We start from the raw sequence: 20798 nt of genomic DNA on the forward strand, positions 1-20798 counted from the left end.
GCAAAGTGCCCTTTTTTCTGACATTTTCGACACTGTACCTCTTTGGCTGGACATTCTTTCCATGAGTGTTTGTTCTTGCGACCACAGCGGCCACATTCCTTTCCACTTTGTCTGATTGGCTTTTGTTCCTTCTTCTGCCACGTCTGCGTTTTCCCGCGTGTTGTATTTGTCCGTATTGTGTCCATGTTCAGTGTTTTCTCCACTGCCGCGCTGCTGTGAAGTATTGATTGTTGTTTCTTTACCGTTTCGCTCTGCCTAACTTTCTCAATGGCTTTAGCAAGAGTCAACTCTGAGTCCATTTGCAGCAGCTCGGACAGTCTTTTGTCTTTTATGCCAACTACAATTCTGTCCCTTATGAGTTCGTCTTTGAGTGCTCCAAATGCACAATTTTCTGCAAGTTTGTGCACAGCAGTGATGAACGACTCTGTACTTTCCCCTTCCTGTTGCCGTCTGGAGTTAAACTGTGCTCTTTCAAAAATTACGTTGTGTTTTCCTACGTAATGTTTGTCAAATGCCTCTTTGACAGTTGCATATTTCTTTTTATCTGCATCGCACAGTGGTAAAACTGCCAAAACATCATCAGCAGCGTCTCCCATAGCGTACAGGAGTGCATTAACTTGATACTCGTCTGATTTGTTATCAAGAGCAGTTGCAATGCGAAATCTTTCGAACCTTCTGATCCACTTTGGCCATTCGGCAGGATGAGAAAAGTCAAATGTTTCTGGGGGTGTTATTTGTACCGTGGTCGCCATCGTGACGTGTGGATCCCTGGCTTCCTCGCGTTCAGAATCGAAGCTTTCCGGTGCGCCGACCTCGTCTCCTCCTTCCGACATGTGAAGCTCGTGCTCGACCGCGCGCGCGCACGCGCCCTGTTGCTAGCGCCGGTCACAGCCTCGGCCACGCTTCACCTGCTTGCCGGTCTTGTTCGGGTTATCGATGCGAAAACTTCTCTCGCAGTTAACTGCACCGTACTGTACTCGAAAAAGAAGAAGAAGAAAAAAAAAAAAACTGTGGAGACCGCCGTTCGCACTTCTGACACCACGTATAAATGATGACACTGGACGCAGCGTGTTCGGGTGATGTGTTCCAACTTTACTCGTAACCCCGGAAGCTCCCCCCACACACAGCCTTATGGGAACAGTAGTCTACCGCTACACCTGCTGCTTTGGCATGTTCATAGCAGCGTTTTCCTTCATTTCTGCCTTCACGTGTGGACGCGATTATTTTTTAAAACGAAAACGGAAAATATCAGTTTTCAAAAATACCCGTGTACGTGTGGACGTAGCCCAAGAGGGATTTCAGTACACAGCAGGATATTCACATTTGTAACCAGATATTTACATACACTTTAGGGAGAAAACATAAAACATTTTTACTGTACAACATCAATTTAGAGTAAACTTTTGTTTTAGATAAATATTTAAATATATTTTGAATTAGTTAAATGTCAGAATAAAGAGAGACAGAGCTGTCTATTTTTTATCACTTTGATCAAATTTAGGAGCACATATACACTAAGTTTATTGTTAATTAATAAGAAACTCCAGACGATTCCATTCTGAGCTGAAGAAGCTTCTGATAGGTTCGTAGAGTCCATGTGAGTAAATTGGTGGCACAGCTGTGGATACATATAAGGCAAAACACAGAGCCTGTTTCTGTGACATGGGAAAATCAAGAGATGTCAACAAAACACCAGAAAAAGAATTGTGGAGCTCCATAAGTGTGGCTTAATTTTGAATGCAATTTGGTGCCATTTATAATTAAGAAATACAGATATTTGTTAACTTTAAGAGTAAAGAGAGAAACTATGTTTTTTATATTTATCAATCTAAAAAAAATAAACATTTAGTCTGATTTGATGTTACAATTAAAAAAGTGTTTTGATCTGAAGAGTTTGTAAATATCTGTATATTTGATGATTGTCAGCACAAAGAGAGAGAGAGGTAGAGAGAGGAGAATGAGGACAGAACAGAGACAGAACAAGAGCAGGTGAGACACACATGTTAGTCAAATGGTTGTTTACCAAAAGTATCACCGTATCATAGGTCCTCATGTATCTCGTACCTAGTGTTTCTTTTTAGGTTTGTTATTTTTCAAATTCTATATTTATTAAGTTATGCAGCTTGTTTGCACAACAAGGCTAAATAATTATATGAACTTTTCTCAATCTAAATAGTGGACTTTGGTAGAATTAAAAAATAAGTGTAGTGCAGGTCTATGATGATTTTTAGTCCTACTATCATCTAGTTCTGATTCTGGTTCTGTTTTGGTCAAGTCCCAAATAGTCCTGATTTTGAACTGTTGTAGTCCTGTTTTAATTCTGGATCAGTTCTGGGTCTGGTTGAATTGGGGTTTAGTCCTCGTGTCTTGATGCAGCCCTGACTTTTTTCTGCCTTGCTGCTTAATTAAAAAACTAGTTTAAGGTGTCCTGCACATGTGATATATATTTTTCCCTATATGAAGTCATTCCTTTTTGAACAAAACTCAAAACAGAGCCAATTAATCTTTCAGTCATTTCTAAACCCCCCCCCCCCCCCCCCCCCCCCCAAAAAAAAAAAAAATCCCACATGCATACTACCCTTTTGGGCTAAGCCCCGGGTGTTTCAAATGTCTGGCTCCGCCTCTGCTAGACACATTAAAAAAAAAATCACTTTCGAAGCTAAATTTCAAACCAGAGAGAGAGAGAGAGATACGCTAACCTTGTCAAAGTAAATCACTTTCAAAGTCAATTTCAAACCGGAGGAGGGGCGGGACGCGGCGACAGTCGCCTCTTAAAAGTTTTAATTACAAACGATACCGCTGGAATAAAGTGACGTCCAAGTGCTAACCACAATCGTTTTGTAGATATCAGCGTCAAGACACAGAAAATCACTTTCAACAGTCAATTTCAAACCGGAGGAGGGACGGAGACTCTTACCTTCGCTGAATTGCCGCTAACTAGCTTTAGCATCATGATCAACCCACTAGGCAGACAAAAAGCGGCGTGAAACGCGATCGATTAAAAAAAACCCCATCACTTTCAAAGCTAAATTTCAAAGCAGAGAGAGAGATATATACACTTGCCTTGTCAAAGCTTACGCTGTCTTACCAAACAATTCAGAAAATCACGTTCAAAAGTCAATTTCAAACCGGAGGAGGGGCGGAGGGGCTTACCTATTCTCAATAGCCGCTAACTAGCTTTAGCATCGTGCCAAGCTACACCACGAGACAAAGAAATCACCTAGACACTAAAAAAAAAAAAAAAAAAATCACTTTCGAAGCTAAATTTCAAACCAGAGAGAGAGAGAGAGAGATACGCTAACCTTGTCAAAGTAAATCACTTTCAAAGTCAATTTCAAACCGGGGGAGGGGCGGAGAGACGCGTGCCGGTCAAAGAATACGGTACGCTGTCTTAGAAAATCACTTCTAAGGACAATTTCAAACCGGAGGAGGGGCGGAGACGCGCGCCGTTGATAGTGTCGTCATTGCGTTAATCCAAATAAGGGTAGACAGGCCGTACTACTCCCGGTTTACCACTAGAGAGAGCCAACACACCACAAAAGAAGTCTGTTTCTATGGGGCCAAAAGATGAATCTTTCTCATGGGCCTTGAAAAGGGCCAAGATTTGCACTAAAATCTAAATATTTAAAAAACTATAAAAGTCATAAACACCAAAAGTCATAGCATACTAGTCCAGACCCAGCCGCACAAAATGATATAACATATGCAACCCTTGTCTCAAAACTGTGCGGCACATAAGCGCGGGAAAATTTTCACTAAAATATTAATATTTGAAAAACTATAAAAGTTATAAACACCAAAAGTCATAGCACACCATTCCAGATCCAGCCGCACAAAATGCGGTAACATATATGAAGCTTGTCTCAAAACTGCGGGGTGAGTTACCACATCATTCCAGATCCAGCCGCACAAAATGCGGTAACATATATGAAGCTTGTCTCAAAACTGCAGGGTGAGTTACGTGGCCAAATTTTAGGCGGAAGATTGAGAATAATAAGAATAATAAATCTGACGAATAGTAATAAGTGTGCCTTTTGGCATAGGCACACTTAATGAAGTCCATCAGTGGTTTGGACTCGTTACAAACGGCTTCATGGACATCGGTCCATTCATTCACTCACTTTCAGCTCGTTCAGAGTTTCCAGTTTCACAATAAAAGATAAAACAACAATAACCACCAAACTGGGCTGAGACGGAAATATTTCTTTATTACGATTTTTTTTATGTAAACTTTATTTCTTCAGAGTTCTTGTTCTGTTTGAGTAAAAGTCACGATCTCAAATATTTACTTGATATTTAGTTTTGCTCTCCTTGCTTTCTAGAACAAGTACAAGCAGAGCGGGAAGAAGGCGATGTCGTCCAGTTTGTACTCTCAGCTGCCGCAGACGGCCGAAACGCAGCTCGCCGCCAAGATGTCCGACATGCAGAGTGAAGTAAGATTTCAGCTGCTGTTCCCTCGGTTTCTTCTTCGCTCCTGGTTCCTCCTCGTGTCTGAATTAGTTCAGGATTGGGGGTCACTGGGCCTTAGGTCTTTCTTTTTCCCTCTGCAGTGTAAATACAAGGAGAACGGCATCAAGAGCCTCTCTCAGAGTCTCTACTCGCATCTACCAGAAACAGCCGAGACTCAGTTAGCACGAACTGTGTCTGAGCTGCAGAGTGAGGTGAGGAAAACGAGAGCATTTCATTTTTAGTTAACAGGATCATAGAGTTGTTGTGTCTGTTCTTGACTGTTAAACTAAAAGTGATTTAGTCATAAATCCATCCAAGTGTTTTATTATTACCTGCACAATAAACACAGAGGATGTAACTTTCTAAGAATCAGTGACTCAGTAGTTATTATCTTTACACCTGCAGACGCTGGTTCAAAAGTAAATCACAGTCCAAAAAGTGTCCATGTTTACGGTCTGTGAGCCGCCAATGAGACTGATGGCAACAATGTGGCTTTTTAATGTTCGGTTATGTTGTTTTGAACCTGCAAGCAAATATTCTGGCTGATGTTTTCTTTAGGCCAAGTACAAGGAGGCGAGCAAAAAGGAGGCGACCAGCTGTCTGTACCATCAGCTGCCTGAAACACTGGAGACTCAGCATGCTAAAGAGGCTACTGAGCTACAAAGTCAGGTACGAGACGTGACTGTCAGAAAACTATTCAAGAGATTTACGACTCTTTATTGACTTTGTGCAAGCATCATTAAATCATAGCAATCTCCCTCACATGGCACATGATAAATACCTGACATACATAAGAATACAACAGGCTGACACGTATTATAAAGTACATATTTTCCATACCAATATCAGTGCTGTTATTCTCATTTATCTGTGAATTTTATCCACCTTTCCAGGCACCCAGGGCTTGATGTTTTTATATGTTTAAAAACTGCAGTTTCTGCCAAATAATAATCCATCTGTTTTGAGAGGACTGGAGTGAGGAGCCAAATACAGACACCAAAGCAGATGGAAGTAACAGAAGTCAAGCTTTTATTTCAGTTTATAGAAAAAAGTTCCAAAATTATCAAAGTCCAGAAGGTGAAGTAACACAGATATCCAAGAAGTAAACACGAAGAAACATGGAGCGAATAACAGCAACAAACAGGGCTGCACATAAAGATGCCTCAACAAGAATATTGATAGTCTGGTACACGGCTGCCGACACGCTTCTTTGAGGGGTGGCTGTAGCTCAGGAGGTAGACGAGGTCATCTACTGATCAGAAGGTCGGTCGTTTGATCCTTGGCTCCCTGTAGTCTGCATGTCAAATATCCTCGGGCAACATATTAACCCCAAGTTGCTCTCGATGCATCCATCGGAGTGTGAATGTGTGTGAATGTAGTTAGTAAGCACTGAAAAGCAAAGAAGAAAGTGCTTGTGTGATTGGATGAATGTGCACTTTGAGTACTCGGGAGTGTAGAAAAGCACTATATAAGAATCGGAGCGTTTACTGCTTACACAAAGAGACGCAGGAAGAACGCAGGTTAAAACAATCAATGACACGTGAGGAAAGTTCGTTACAACAGCAGGAAAACAGAGTTATTAAAGAAAGAAAACAACAGAAAACTTGGTTTGAAAAACAAAAAGACTGGAATAAAATCCACAGGAGGCAACAAACATTTCCACAGAAAAAAGGAGGAAAAGACTGAAGTAAGAAAGTCAATACGTACATTTTTCTACATGTTCATGTACAAGCACAAATTTGGCATCACTGTACACCTAAAATATTAATGCAGTCAGATCAGTTTTGTTCCCGTCACCATTCTGTTTCTTATATGAAAATAATTATTGTGTTTTTTTTGCAGTAGTTCAGACGTTTAAACTGACATTTAAAGGATAAAGTCCTGAAAATGATTTCATGTTTAAACGTTTTGAAAAGGCCTCAAGTTGGAGAAATGATTTCTGAAAAAAAGAAATAAAATTAAAAAATAATGTTGTTGTGTCAGGATTTTATGGCAGATTTTGTTTGTGTACTTTTTTGTACACGAGGGTGTCAAAAGGGTGCAAAATTTCAGGAGGGCACAAGGGTTGAACCCCCTCCACACACACACACACGGACACACACACACAGACACACACACACACACACACACACAAAAACCAGGTACTAAAATAAAACCTCAAAACTCCACGAGTGCAATTAAATAAACACATCAATGCAAATAAATGTGTCAATTTTTATTTCAAATCAGAATTAATTAATTAAATATTAAATAATGACTTAAATGTAGAATAATGTTCTTTAAAACATTTAATACAGTATTTATCTGTTTACAATTGTATTTAATTAATTTCACTTTTAATTGATGATTTAGTGTTTGAAGTTTTGGTATCGGGTTTAAATTGTCAGGTGTTTGTGTGTTTGTTTGTGTGTTTGTGTGTTTGTTTGTTTGTTTGTTTGTTTGTTTGTTTGTTTGTTTGTTTGTTTGTTTGTTTGTTTTTCAGCAAGTTCGGGGTCCATTTTTGATTTCGTTTTTGTTCGGCTGAGTTTGAGTAGTTTCTGTCTGTGTCTACCATTTTTTCTGCATCGATTTTTTTTTTTTAAATTGAGCTTGACTTTGATCGTTCTCCCGCTCATATAAAACGTCTGTAGATAGAACAAATTCTGACTTTTTTATGTAGATTTTTTTCTGTTACGGTGTATGATTAACCGAGTATGTCTCTGCTCTCCAGGTGAAATACAGGGAAGGTAAGAAGGAGCTGAGCACCAACCTGTACTCACTGCTGCCTGAGACAGAGGAGATCAAGTTTGCTAAAGCAGTGACGGAGCTTCAGAGTGAGGTGGGCGGACGTCCGCAACGTGTAACAACATGTTGGTCCAATAGTTTCACTGCAGCTTGTTCTGTGTCATAAAATTGCTAAAAAAAAAAAAAATCCCAATGATTCATCGTGTTGATGTTGTTACAACATCCTAATTTACTGTTCTCATTTTTTTCTGGACTCTTTTTCATCATCTGACTCTGCATGTTTGTGCGCTGCAGAATAAATACAAGCAGAAAGGCAGACAGGACATCGGCAGCAGTGTTTTCCATCAGATGCCGGAGACCAAAGAGATGGAGTTTGTTAAGCACATCTCAGAACTTCAGAGTGAGGTGAGCTGCAGCATGCACCAGATTTACTCATTTACACCTATTTAGGTCAAATTTGACAAAATATGCTTCAAAACTGTGGAGTGTTTAGAAACTAACAGCCCTGTATGTTTATGTCAAGTACTGTTCTGTTCATGGTATGTAAATTTACTGCTTCTCTCAGAAATATAGCAAATATATCTCTCAATGTGTTTTTTCCTCTGTGCGTCTGGCTCTTCTAGTCAAAATACAAGAAGGACAAAGAGGATCTGCCCAACACTTTGTACTCGCTGCTGCCTGAAACTCTGGAGACTCAGTTTGTTAAAGAGATGGCTGAGACACACAGCGAGGTGGGAGCTGTGTGTGTTCACAGTTTGATTGCACATTGAAAATTAAGCATGTATAAAAATAAATCAAATACAACTCTGTGAATGTGGGGAATAAAAAAGCTTTCTGTGTTTGCTGTTTTTGCTGGTAACATTTTACTAACGTCTGGCTTCATGAACTTACTGTAAAAAAATCATAAATATGGAGGTCTTTAATTTGGATTTTCTTTCTGTCAGCTTTTTCAGTTTTAGAATTGAGTGTCATCTGCAAACAGCTGTATATTCTGTGCTCCCCGTGCTCCAGGCCTGCATGCTGCATACTTCTGTTATAAAGCTGTCAGTGCAAGCTCCAAATCTATTCAAACACAGACAGAATCAGATGAAGTGTGAGGTGCAGGCGTGTGCTCAGTGTCACTGAGCAGTTATTAATCTCCTGTCTTGTTTTCATCACCCAGAATAAATACAAAGAGGCGGGTAAGAAGGAGATGGTGAAGTGTCTGTACTCTCTGCTGCCCGAGACCAAAGAAACTCAGCATGCCAAGGAGCAGAGCCAGCTGCACAGCGAGGTACATTTAAACATGCAGCCACTGCTCTCTGAACCTTCATGAGCATGTTGTGAGTCAGCAGCAGGTTCGCTTTACAGGCGGGATTGTTCCCGTTTGCTGTTTTTGAACAAGGCAGGGCCAAATATCACGACGCACTTCCTTTGAAGTACCGGTGTCTTGATACAGAAGTGCTGATGTTGTATTTATAACACACATTTAATCGTTTTGTGAATGTTTGTGCAGCTCTGGTTGGAGACTGTCTCTACCTTTCAGATTCTTATTACAAATGCAGAACAAGTTAACAGTGAGATTTACCTGCTTTTCAGATTTTCTGTGCATTACAGTATCATTGGCATGAAGGTTTTTTGCTATGATAACAGTGTTGTTTCTTATAAAAAGGATGTTTGTGTAGTAACAGAAAAAATCTATTTAAAGTTTTATGGTTGAACATTGAGTTTTCAGGCAGGATTTGCTTTATTTTTGCCTCATGGGATCACGAGGGAGCAGCACATGGGAACAACTGCTGTTCAGCAAACCAACAGGGCATTTCCATTTGTTTACCTGTACACATGTGCTGCTGCACTTTCTGATGTTTTTTAATCAGTCTGTAGCTCGGTGCAGTGTTTCCAGTTTAGAGATGAAAATCATTAAAATCAGCTTAACTGTGTAAGTCAGGCAGGTGTCATTACATTCTGTTAGACCTCAGCACGCACAACTGTTGTGATCATATTTTTTGAGCAGATTTATAATGCATCAGCCTCATAATAATAAATATTTCATTATGAAATCTCTAATTATGCAGAACTTTAAAATAAATGCTGGTGAGACAGCAAAGCAAAATGCTGCACTGCTTTTTTAAAAGACGTCCTGATGTGGTCGGCGTCTGTTGATGTGGTTCACGTGTTTGTGTCGCAGAAAGCTTACAGGGAGGAGAGCAAGAAAGAAGCCGGCTGTAGTCTCTATGCCCAGATGCCCCAAACCATCGAGACCGTGTTTGCCAAAGAGCTGAGCAAGACACAGAGCGATGTGAGTGTGACGCCGCCTTCACAGCATCAAGTCAGAGACACCAAATCGCTATTCGCGCTCAGTTTAACGAGCAAACGGAGCAAATTTGAGATATAAAAGCTGAGCTTTTGAAAGAGCAACAACAGAAAAATATTGAACTTCTCTGCATGTTTTTAAGCAGCAAAGCGATGAAACGTGAACATGGTTAGACAGATGTCACACCTCTGGAATTATAATCCACTCGGAGTTCACATTTCTAACTAAAGAGCAGATGGGAGGCATTTAAACAGCAACATCCCGCGGTCCTGTGTTACACACACACACAAATACACACACAGACACACACACAGACACACACACAGACACACACACAGACACGCTCATGGGAAGTGTTTTGTGAGTTGGTATCATTTTGTCTGTAGAAGCGTGAAAACAGGGACCAGCTGTGTGGTGCTCCAGAGCCTGAGGACACAGACACTGACCTACTGTCCACCACACACACACACACACACACACACACACACACACACACACACACACACACACAGTAGTGGCAGATTGAAGCTGATAAACTGGGACAGGCACACACTTCTCACAGACTCACTGCTGGAAACTGACACCTGTGACAAGATGGATAAGATGCTCGAGGAAGTATAAAAAGATAGTCAGGATTAAAAACAGAAGGAGGCAGCTGAGTGGTTAAAGGCCTGTCCATGTCCCAGCTGAGGTGTGTCAGGCTTGTCCTGGTGGGTGGAGGCCTCAGGGCAGATTCCGGACACTGGAAAAGTTGTGTCTCTGTAAGCTTGGGAACACCTCCCAGGACAACAGGGCATCTGTGCTTAGACTCCTGCCCCGTCACCAGTGTAGGTGGAGTTAAAGACTCAAAGAGCATCAACAGTTAAAAAGTAGGTTTTATTTCAGATATGAACAAACTGCAGCAGAGAAAGGTCTTCAGCAATCACTGAAAGCTGTGCAAAACTCAAATTCTCTTCAGGATGTGACTGATGTGATGCACAATCATGGTCTTAGTGAGAGCTCTGATGTAGCTGTCTAAAGACATTTGGCACAAAATGCATGACGCAGCCTGCTCTCCTGTCTTTGTCCCGGCTGTGTTTACAGCCTGTCTGCTCCAACTGATTTGCACATGCTCACAGACAGCTCCACCAGCAGGGTAGCAGGAAACTTGTAATTGCTCATGATTGTACAGAGACCTGCTTTTGCTATTTTCTACATTAAGCTGAGCAAAGACTTTAAATTGTTATGCAAACTGTTGCTGCATCTTGCACTTGAAATAGCTGTATGGAAATAGTCAGGGGAGGAAAATATGTTCACTTTAGCTCAAAAGTGAAATTTTGATTGTCTAGAAGAGTTAAATCCACTCTGTGGTGTTTTTCATTTCTGGTAACCATGAGTGATGTTTTTTACAGGCGTGACACATCGTTGGCGTGGTGTCAGTGTGAGTGGAGCAGGTGACGGTCCGGTGCATTTACTACTACAGAGTGGGCGTCATGTGTTCCACCTCCTGGATGCTCTGCCCTGTCTGTTTGTTTTGTTTGTCTTTTCCCAGCATGTCAGCGTGTGTGAAGTGGACAGTTTTCAGCTATGTGCTACATGTGACCTGATTCTGCTCAAACTGTCTGAAGTGCTGGTGCAGAACACGAAATTCTCTGTTTATTGTACGGATGTTACACATGAGGGGAATTGTTTGGTGTCAATCAGCCCCGAGGGCAGAAAATCAAAGCTTTGGGTAATCTGGGACGCGGGCCCGATCCTCCTCTGGTTTCATGTCTGCTGACCGAGCAATGCGACGCTAACTGGAGCGCGAAACGTAGACCGCCTTTACATCAGCAGCCCAGACAATCCCAGTGTCTGTAAAACCCTGAAGGAACAAACCAGGACAATACCGTCCAGTATGCTGGTTCCAGTATCAGCTCTTTCCTATAAAACCAGTTTATTAACCTTCCTACTCAAAGGGTCCAGTTTGCGGCCAATAACAGAGCCAGATCAGTTTCTTCAGTCTGTCTGTTCTTCACGCTGCGCCACATGTGCCGCAATAAAAATAAAATGAAAAGGAGAAGCTAAAAAAATTCACCTCATTTAACAACAACAACAACAACATTTTATTTTCAGGCACCAGTAAAGACACTCAAGGAGACCTTACAAGCAATTAAATAACAGTTTTATCCAAACTAGTTAAAACTCATACATCACTCATTAGTTTGTCCTTGTACTCCTGATATTATAGTACAAGTTTACAGATATGCAGCTGTTTTATGTTTATATGCAATATATCTAATGTTTGACAGTCTGCAGTAATTATTATTTTCTTCACAGATTCATAGACCTTAAGCATTTTTTTAAATGTAGGACTCTTATTTCTTTATAAAGAAATGACACATTAGCAATCAGTTGGTTTTTGAAACACGATTAAAGCAAAATCCAAACAGAAGGCGGCCGGTTTATTCTGCAGGCCTTTTAACTTCACTCAGTTTTTGTATTCATTTGTGCATCACGCTGTGAATTCCTCATTTTCACAGTTGGAAGTCAGCTCGTCTTATTTTTAGACAAATGAACGAGTGCGCTTTCAGACGCAATCCAGCACCAGGATGAATTAGTCATCTGATGTTTTCCTCCCTAAATTTATCAGGCTTCTGTTTCTCTGCGTCTCTCTTTTCAAATCCTCCACATCTCCTTTTCTTCACTTATTTAATCATTTTTTCTTCCTCAGTCCTTTTTGACTCTCTTCTGTCTCTCTGTAGAAGCTCTACAAGGAGAAATATAATCGGGAGAAGGGGAAGTCCAGCTACACCAACATGAAGATGCTTCCTGAGGTGGAGCACGCCATGGAGGTCAACAAGAAGCAGAGTGAAGTAAATATTTACCTGTCCGTCTGAATCAGTGATACAACAGCTGTTATGTAACGTTTGGTCGTATAACTGTGCCGACATCAGCTCATCAGCAGAACTTAACAGTTTCTCTATTAAATTACAGTAAAACACAACAAGTAACAGTTATTTTGCAGTGCATCTGCCAAACCACTGTTCATGTTTTACTGTACTCTGCTGCATAACATTGCGCTGTCTGTGATTGGTTAGGCAAGTCTGATACTGAAGCTCTGAGCCGACTGATTTTACTCGTGGCTTCACCATCACCATATTTGTGTGTTGAAACTGGATCTGACGACTGAGAGCACAACGTTTGATTAATGAGTTGTTAACCAGTGAATGTGTAACCTGGTCCATCCTTCTATCAACTCCGAGGAGAACTGTAATTAAAAATGGACATTGTGTTTTATTGAGCAATGGTGCAGCATCATTACATACAAATACAACAAGACAAACTCACAGCAGGTGATGGGAAAAGAGGCGAGTCAGCGTTTGCACAAGTCGATCAAAAATTTACTCGACTTCACGCTGCATCGCAAAAAACCTCAGCTGAGATTCTCCAAACACCACCGACAATCAGCTTATTAAAGCAAGGAAGGACAACGCTTGGAGAAAACGAATGAAATCTTTTTATTCTGAATTCTAAAACGATGCTGCCGTCAGTTTTAGAGGCGAATATTTGTGCTTTTCCAGAGCAAGTGTATGAAATCCCAAGAAGTCATCAGGAAAACGTTCTGTAAGGTACATCAAGGAAACAACAAACCTCTAACAAACTTCTAGATACTGGAAGTATCTTTGCAACCAGAGGAGGCGCCACCTGCTGGCCATTAGAAAGAATGCAGTCTATGCACAGTCTATGATATTAGACCATTAGCTGTTATTTCAGTCTTTCTACAACAGTGTCCTTTAACGGTTAATACTGTAAAATATTATTATATTCACCTGTTGAATGTGTAAAATAGATTGCATGAATAAATATGTTGGCAAGAGACATGATTTGTGGTACCAGAAGCTTTCTGTTTCCATTTATAGTCCACGATTATGTCAGAGCTAATAATAAACTGGAATAAAAGGTGGAGGAAAAAGAGTCAAAGCTACCAGAGACAAACAAAGATAGTTGTCATCAGAGTGCAAGTGGAAAAAGCCCCACTGAGATCTGAGACACACAAGGGAACACAGGAGCGACTGGGAAAGGACTTAATTATATGATTTTTGTGCTAAAAGTGAACACCGTGGAGCTGTGCATGTGATCATCATGCTAGCTAAGTGGCTTTACTCATAGTGTAGACCTTCTGTTTCCCGACAGCAGCTTTCAGTGAATTCAGCTGTTTTTTTCTGTTTTTATGACCAGTGTGTTTAACACCTGCGTTTTATTTATGTTTTTAATTTTGAACTTCACTGCACTTTTGTTTATGTTGGTTTTATTAGAGTAACTCCTCCTTTTCTCCTTAACCTCCTCTGCTGGTCTCAGGTCAGCTACAGGAAAGGTAAAGAGGAGCTTCATCACTACAACACCATCCCAGACAGACCTGACATCGTGAACGCCACCAACGCAGCTAAACTGGCCAGCGATGTAAGCGTGTGTGTGTGTGTGTGTGTGTGTGTGTGTGTGTGTGTGTGTGTGTGTGTGTGTGTGTGTGTGTGAACATGTAACCACGTTCCATCCAACACTCATTTCCATGACAACGTTCCTGTTCAGCTGCTTCTCTCTGAGTGGAAATGCTGATTAATTATAGAAAATGTTCTGCTCTTAACACTGAACTGTCATTATGTGCGAGTGTTTTGTAGCTTTATGGGAAAGTGTGACGTGTGTGTGTTTGTATTTCTGTCTTTGTGAGGACTTGTTTTGGAAAGTGGGGACATTTTGACCCGGTCCTCTCTTTGGGACAGACCTTCAGGGGTCTCTTTGAGGGTTTGGACTTAGAAATAGAAAGTATGTGTTCGGCTGTAATAACATCCACTTAGCGTTCTTTGTACTTTACAAACAGGAACTAGTAACAGCTAATTCAGTGCTAACAAATGTACACAGACAACGATGCACCAGGTTCACTAACAAGAGGGTTTGTGGAGAATACAGCAGACGTTGTACGATAATGTCAACATTTAAATAGAATTTTGACTTTATTCTCAAATTATCAATAATATATTATTTATATATTTATTTATTCATTAATTTATTCATTGTGTGGCCCTAATACACTGCAGCAGTTTTTAGTTTGTATTGAGGGGCTTTGTCTCTGATTGTTTTCAGTTGGGTTTACTTATTTTTTACCTGGTTTTGTTAGTATTAGATGCTGTTAATATATATTATGTGGATGATGCTGCCAAGGGCAAAATGTAAGGATTTTGGAACAGATATTACAGTTAAATCTCCTTACTCCCACTCAGACGTCTCAGTCTCAATAAATATCTGCTCCGGCGCCTCCTGATGCTTGTAAAGTTCACAGATTTATCAAATTACCTAAAAACTGAAAGTAAAATAACTACGTTTAACTAAAATGTCTTTTCACAGCTGTTTTAATCTTTTTGTATTTGTTTTATTTAGTCTTTCTTGTGTGTTTGTGACATCTACAGGTGACCTATAAGAGTAATACTAAGCAGCCCGTCTACAGTGACGAGTCTCTTCTGGCCAGAACCGACATCCAGCACGCCAAAGAGGTCTCAAAACTGGCCAGCCAGGTAACACATAGCCTTCCCAGCATGCACTAGTAGCCGCTTTGCAAGTGAGCACTATAATGTGTGGTTAAAAGACTTGGAAAAGATACACTTGCATTTAACAGCTGATGTCTCTGTTTATCGCTCTCCTGCAGGTGAAGTATAAGGAGAGCTTTGACAGACAGTTAAAGGGGCAGAAACCTCAATACAACCCGCTGGACTGTGTTTCCTTCAAACAAACGCAGGCTGCTGCTGCTCTGGCCAGTCAGGTGAGTGAACCGTGGTCACATGATCAGTCACACACAGGTTGAAGTTCAAATAAAGCATGTGATGATCGTTCATCAGGTTTTTTTCTGAATGTAGGTCAGCATAGTCTAACTGGGTGAGTATGAAAGTGCACCACAAAGGAAAGCTGTTAAAATGCCTGCATGTGTGTGCTGTGTAGTTTAGTGTGTCCATAGTTTTCTATAAAATTCTTTGTTTTTATTTTATGCCTAATGGGAAAGCAGTGCAGAGTGGGAACAATATTTTACTCTTTGACTTCTGTGGGCTTCATTATATTAAAGTTGGGTGTTGTTCAAGCATTATGCTTTAATGTAATCATTTTAGTTACTTTTTTAGTTACTGAGTATTTGAGTTTTTGTGAGTCTCATCTCTGATTTTTGCGGATGATGTGATTCTGTTGGCTTCATCGGGTGATGGCCTCCAGCTCGCACTGGAACGGTTCGCAGCCGAGTGTGAAGCAGCGGGAATGAGGATCAGCACCTCCAAATCTGAGGCCGTGGTTCTCAGCCGGAGAAGGGTGGAGTGCCCACTCCGGGTCGGGGACGAGTTTCTGCCCCAAGTGGAGGAGTTCAAGTATCTCGGGGTCTTGTTCGCGAGTTATAGGAGAAGGGAGCCGGAGATCGACAGACGGATTGGGGCTGCAGTAATGCGGACGCTGCACCGGTCCGTCGTGGTGAAGAGGGAGCTGAGTGTAAAAGCGAAGCTCTCAATTTACCGGTCGATCTACGTCCCTACCCTCACCTATGGCCACGAGCTGTGGGTAGTGACCGAAAGAACGAGATCGCGGATACAAGCGGCAGAAATGAGCTTCCTCCGAAGGGTGGCTGGCCTCTCCCTTAGAGATAGGGTGAGAAGTTCGGCCATCCGGGAGGGGCTCAGAGTAGAGCAGCTGCTGCTCCACATCGAAAGGAGCCAGCTGAGGTGGTTCGGGCATCTGACAAGGATGCCCCCTGGGCGCCTCCTGGGTGAGGTGTTCCAGGCATGTCCCACCGGGAGGAGGCCCCGGGGCAGACCCAGGACACGCTGGAGAGATTATATCTCTCGGCTGGCCTGGGAACGCCTTGGTGTTCCCCCGGATAAGCTGGAGGAGGTGGCTGGGGAGAGGGAGGTCTGGGCCTCTTTGCTTAGGCTGCTGCCCCCGCGACCCGGCCCCGGATAAAGCGGATGAAGATGGATGGATGACTCATTCTTTTTTTATATTTTACAGAATAATCTGATTTTTTCCCGTAGATCACCTGGAGACATTTTTTTTCTTTTAGTCACTGAGATAATCAAGTCGAAGAGGGAAAAAGCTGTGTGTGTGTCGTTCTCTTTCACACACACACTCACGAAAAATTCAGTCTGTTGTGTGGGCGTAACCATGGCAACCTTTCTAAGGCAAATGGAGAGGGATTGTGGGATGAAAGCTGGAGAAGTTGAAGAGGTTACACACACACATGCTGGTCTATCTGCAGTTGTGAGGACATTTATTGATATAAGCATTCCTCTTTCTCTCGCTCTGAACACCATCATCACTATTAAATATTAAACAAATCTAAGCCAAATATGAGCCCAGCTCTAACATGAAACCTAAAACTACATCTGAACCTCGGGCAGCCCCCTGGAGTTCAGATGTCTTTACAAAGTCACCATAAATTTCACTCCAAACAAACAAAAAAAGAAAATAAGAGCTGAACAGTGAAAAGAAGCACCATACAAGCACAAATAGACACACACACAGAGGCAGCCGTTTTCGTCCACTCACTGCCCACACAGCTGCAGGAAAGAGCCTCCCCACTTCACCGCATTACATAACAGCTTGTTGTGTTGAACGCTGCCCGGCGTTCAGGAGTGCTGCACGTTCACACAGTGCTGCATTTTTAGAAAAGCCTCTCTTTGAGACTCAGCATCATGATACATAGGCGGATCTCTGAATGCAGCTTGTTGAAAAGGGGGCTGAAACTGGAACCGATTTTGGCAACACAACTGAAGAAAACATCAAAGTAAAGTGTTATATGTGGAACTCAAAGGGAAATTTCTGTTTTTTTAATACTTCTCACACTTTGCTGTTTCTGCAGACGGTAGAAAATGTGGCTCGTGTGATGTTCTGACCCTGAGATTGGGTTTGCTGTTTGAACAGCATGATGATGAACTGAAGCCAGAACATCTTTACTTGGCAGAGAAAGAAGAGAGCTTTACAATGACTGACCCTGATGGACATTAATGTCTGTAAAATGTCTGCTCATCTTTAACCTTTAACCAGGAAACATAATCACCACACGTCACTCTGAATCACTGTGATGCTGGATCCGTTTTGGATACCAAAGGCCCCAGTAGTTCTCGAGCACAATGGCACAGTGATTTTTTTTAACCCTCTCAGGCTCAAATGAAACTTTTTGTTGCTAATGCACAACCAAGTCCTGCAGTGGTGCTTCTGAGAAAAAAAACTCAGAAAATATGTATGTGGGGTAATCAGGTTGTTAGTTTTTAACTGCTGCAAATCGGCAACGCCTGCCTTGAGAGGGTTAAACATATGCAAACATGGAAACATGGTATATAAGGTGGAACCAGAGTTTGTACTCACCTAACAAACCACCTCGGCCACCTTGTTCAGCACAGCCTGAGGCACCTTTCTGTCTTCTTTGGATATTTCTGAATTTTGTTCCCTCGCTACTTCAATAATGTGGAGTTTCAAAGGTCAGTGTTTAAAAAAAAATCTGAAAATGGTCAGATACAAAGACTGAAAATGAGTGAAAAAAACCTGTTTTGAACGTTTGGAGAGCTCATTACAAGAAAGTCTGGCTCCTCAAAGAAAAAAAACGAGGTGTGGATTGAGACCTTTACACAATAAAACATCTTTGGGAACGTTTTTTATCCCACCTTCTGCAGATTTATGACTAATAACAGTCCCCTTACTCTTATTTTGATAGTTGAGCTACAGCTAACCAGCTGTAAACGAGGCCTGGCCTTTCACGTCGTGCTTCTTTACTATGGTCTGCAGAGTCACTGTGATGGTGGACCTCCGGATGATTAATCTGCTTCTCCAGAAAGAACCTCGTCCATGTTTAGACTTAAACATTTCTATAGCGCGAGGTTCAGTTAGCTTTGTGAAAAAAGTAGCTGGTAGAAATACCCTCAAAAGAGCTACTTCTTACTTTCTTTGAGATTTGTATTTGACATTTCAGAGCACTTTGTCAGTTGTACTTGAGTAAAGACGTTGCATCTGTACTTCAACTTTTACTAGAGTGTTTTTTAACACAAGTATCTGCACTTCTTAAGTACAGAATGTCTGTACTTCTGCCACCTCTGGCAGAGCATCACTTAAAGCTGCACAGATAAGTGAGTAAAACCAGAGTGAACGGGAACAAATAAATCTCTTTGTTTTGTGATTGCCAACCTCGCCATTCCTTAAAGGAATCACATGTGCCCTGAAATCATTTTAAAACCCCTGGAAAACCTTGAGTGCTGATATGCATTTTTCCTGTCTCCAGGTGAAATATAAAACCAACCAGAACCAGAAACCAGACGGTTCTTCCGACCTCCCGAACCTCCTGCAGCTGGAGCACGCCCTGCACGCCACCAAGCTTCAGAGCAATGTAAGCCACATGCTGTTAGACAATAATTCAATATGTTAGACTGTCAGAGAAAAACTAGCTGTTTCATAGAATAATAACAAAGATTATTATTTTTATTAAAGTGCTACGATGCAGCCTTCAAAATAAAAGTCTCTGCAAAGCCCATGCGGATGTTGCAGGAGTTAATAAAGAGTTTAACATCTGCTACCGACACACAATTACAATAACAGTCCTGCATTGTGCTCGTGTGTCTTTATTTATTTTATTTTAGTTCGTTGAGTGAGGACGTTGTTGGACTGGACTCGGGCTTATTCAGCCAGCCTTCTGCTTGTTGAATAAGCCTGTGCTTATATAAATAGTCATCTTGTATAATAGTGTGTGTTTGTGTATATGTGATCAGGTAGAGTATAAGAAGAAGTACGAGCAGACGAAGGCTCATTACCACACAGCTCTGCACACGGCTGAACAGCTCCACCACAAGGAGAACGCAGTGCTGCACAGCCAGGTACACACACACGCGCACACACACACACACACACACACACACACACATGCACGCACGCACGCACACACACACACACACACACACACACACACACACACACACACACACAAGCAAAAGCTTTCATTGTCTGATAATTTCTAAACTTTACATTGTGTAAGTGCGTCTGATGGGTTTGTGTGCTTTGTTGTCTTCAGGTCAAGTACAGAGAGGAGTATGAGAAGAACAAAGGTCGCTCCCTGATGGAGTTCGGAGACACTCAGACCTACAAGGTGTCCAAGGAAGCACAGAAGATGCAAAGCGAGGTGAAACGTCTCTGCAGCTCTGACAGAAACAGACTTTATGTGTTTCTTTAGCTTTACACTCCAGTCAGAAGTTTCACTCTGAGCTTTGGATCCAGCAGATGAAGACTTCAGGTTTGGCGTGTTGTGCGTCTTTGGTTGTAACTTTTAAACTTTTTATGTGACATGTAGCAAATAATCCAAACAATATTTTGGCCTGCAGACTGGAGTGAATGAGTTTGGAGAAATTAAAGTGTTTTTATTTGCACAGAACACAGCGAGCATATATCTTCACTGCCTATTATAGAACTTTGAACACTGATTTCACAGCTGAGAAAATCTAAACCTAAAATAAATCATAACTCATATAATAATACGACTCCAGAAGGGGCTTAAATCAAGGAAAGCTATCATATTGTTTAAAACAGAGTTTAAAGTGTATGAGTGTCGTACAGAGAGAGTTCACAGCACAGCCACAGGTTATTAACGCTCTGCTCGCATCATGAACGATGCTGCAGCGTGGTGTCACTTCTTTTTCTGTCAATCGTTAACAACATGAAAACAAATCTGTTGTATTTTAGAGAAGCTGAGATCAGTGTGTGCCACCTGCTGTGGATCTGTGCCCCACAGTTTGACCAGTTAGACTCCAAATCAGCCGCTGAAGGAAACACCAGTGAAGCTCGGGCACGATGAAGCGATCGTACTTTTGTGGGGGTTTACAATTATTGGTTGTACAAGTATGAGGGTTATCGTGCACCTGTGCCTTAAAAAGCTACAAATATTAATGCTGATCACGTCTATCTGTGTGTCGTTGTTCTCTCACTGTGCTGTGTGTCTCTTACAGAAGGAATATCGGAAGGACTATGAGGAGCAGATGAAGGGCAAAGCCTTGGTGGACATCGACCAGACGCCTGGATACCTGACAGCGCGCCATGCTAGCAGCCTGCTGAGCGAGGTGACGTAGCCTCAGAGGGATGAACTATTTAAAGCCACGTTAGAGGTTTGATCAAGCTGTGCTCAAACCTGGAAGAGCAGATAATCCACTGATTTCCAACATCTTTTGGCTTGTGAAGCATTTGTGTTGTGGATTTTGGTGATTGTTCCTTTTTCTGGTTTTTTCTTTTCATGTCTTTTATTATCTGAACGATTGAAAGACAAAATCAGTGAACCCACATATATTTGTTTTAAAGAGTTTTAATAAGAGGA

At 41.6% G+C, this 20798-nt stretch overlaps 1 protein-coding gene across 5 annotated transcripts in view; it reads left to right on the forward strand.

Annotated features, from left to right (window-relative positions):
• The window catches only part of LOC147321684 (uncharacterized), an 81568-nt gene that overhangs the window by 50497 nt on the left and 10273 nt on the right, over positions 1 to 20798 (forward strand). For all 5 annotated transcript variants that reach the window (XM_086305751.1, XM_086305752.1, XM_086305753.1 and 2 more), the window contains 16 exons: positions 4323 to 4433; positions 4551 to 4661; positions 5008 to 5118; positions 7160 to 7267; positions 7468 to 7578; positions 7797 to 7904; positions 8336 to 8446; positions 9341 to 9451; positions 12190 to 12300; positions 13787 to 13888; positions 14890 to 14994; positions 15126 to 15239; positions 18726 to 18830; positions 19210 to 19314; positions 19509 to 19616; positions 20437 to 20547. In XM_086305751.1, coding sequence (XP_086161877.1) covers positions 4323 to 4433; positions 4551 to 4661; positions 5008 to 5118; positions 7160 to 7267; positions 7468 to 7578; positions 7797 to 7904; positions 8336 to 8446; positions 9341 to 9451; positions 12190 to 12300; positions 13787 to 13888; positions 14890 to 14994; positions 15126 to 15239; positions 18726 to 18830; positions 19210 to 19314; positions 19509 to 19616; positions 20437 to 20547 — 1743 coding nt within the window. The remainder of the gene's footprint in view (positions 1 to 4322; positions 4434 to 4550; positions 4662 to 5007; positions 5119 to 7159; positions 7268 to 7467; positions 7579 to 7796; positions 7905 to 8335; positions 8447 to 9340; positions 9452 to 12189; positions 12301 to 13786; positions 13889 to 14889; positions 14995 to 15125; positions 15240 to 18725; positions 18831 to 19209; positions 19315 to 19508; positions 19617 to 20436; positions 20548 to 20798) is intronic.

Source organism: Aulonocara sp. 'chitande type north' Nkhata Bay, linkage group LG9, assembly GCF_057382095.1.
Source record: "Aulonocara sp. 'chitande type north' Nkhata Bay isolate Kocher_YH1m ecotype deep benthic linkage group LG9, A_spYH_male_GT1.1, whole genome shotgun sequence".
In the NCBI taxonomy this organism is placed as follows: Eukaryota; Metazoa; Chordata; class Actinopteri; order Cichliformes; family Cichlidae; genus Aulonocara; species Aulonocara sp. 'chitande type north' Nkhata Bay.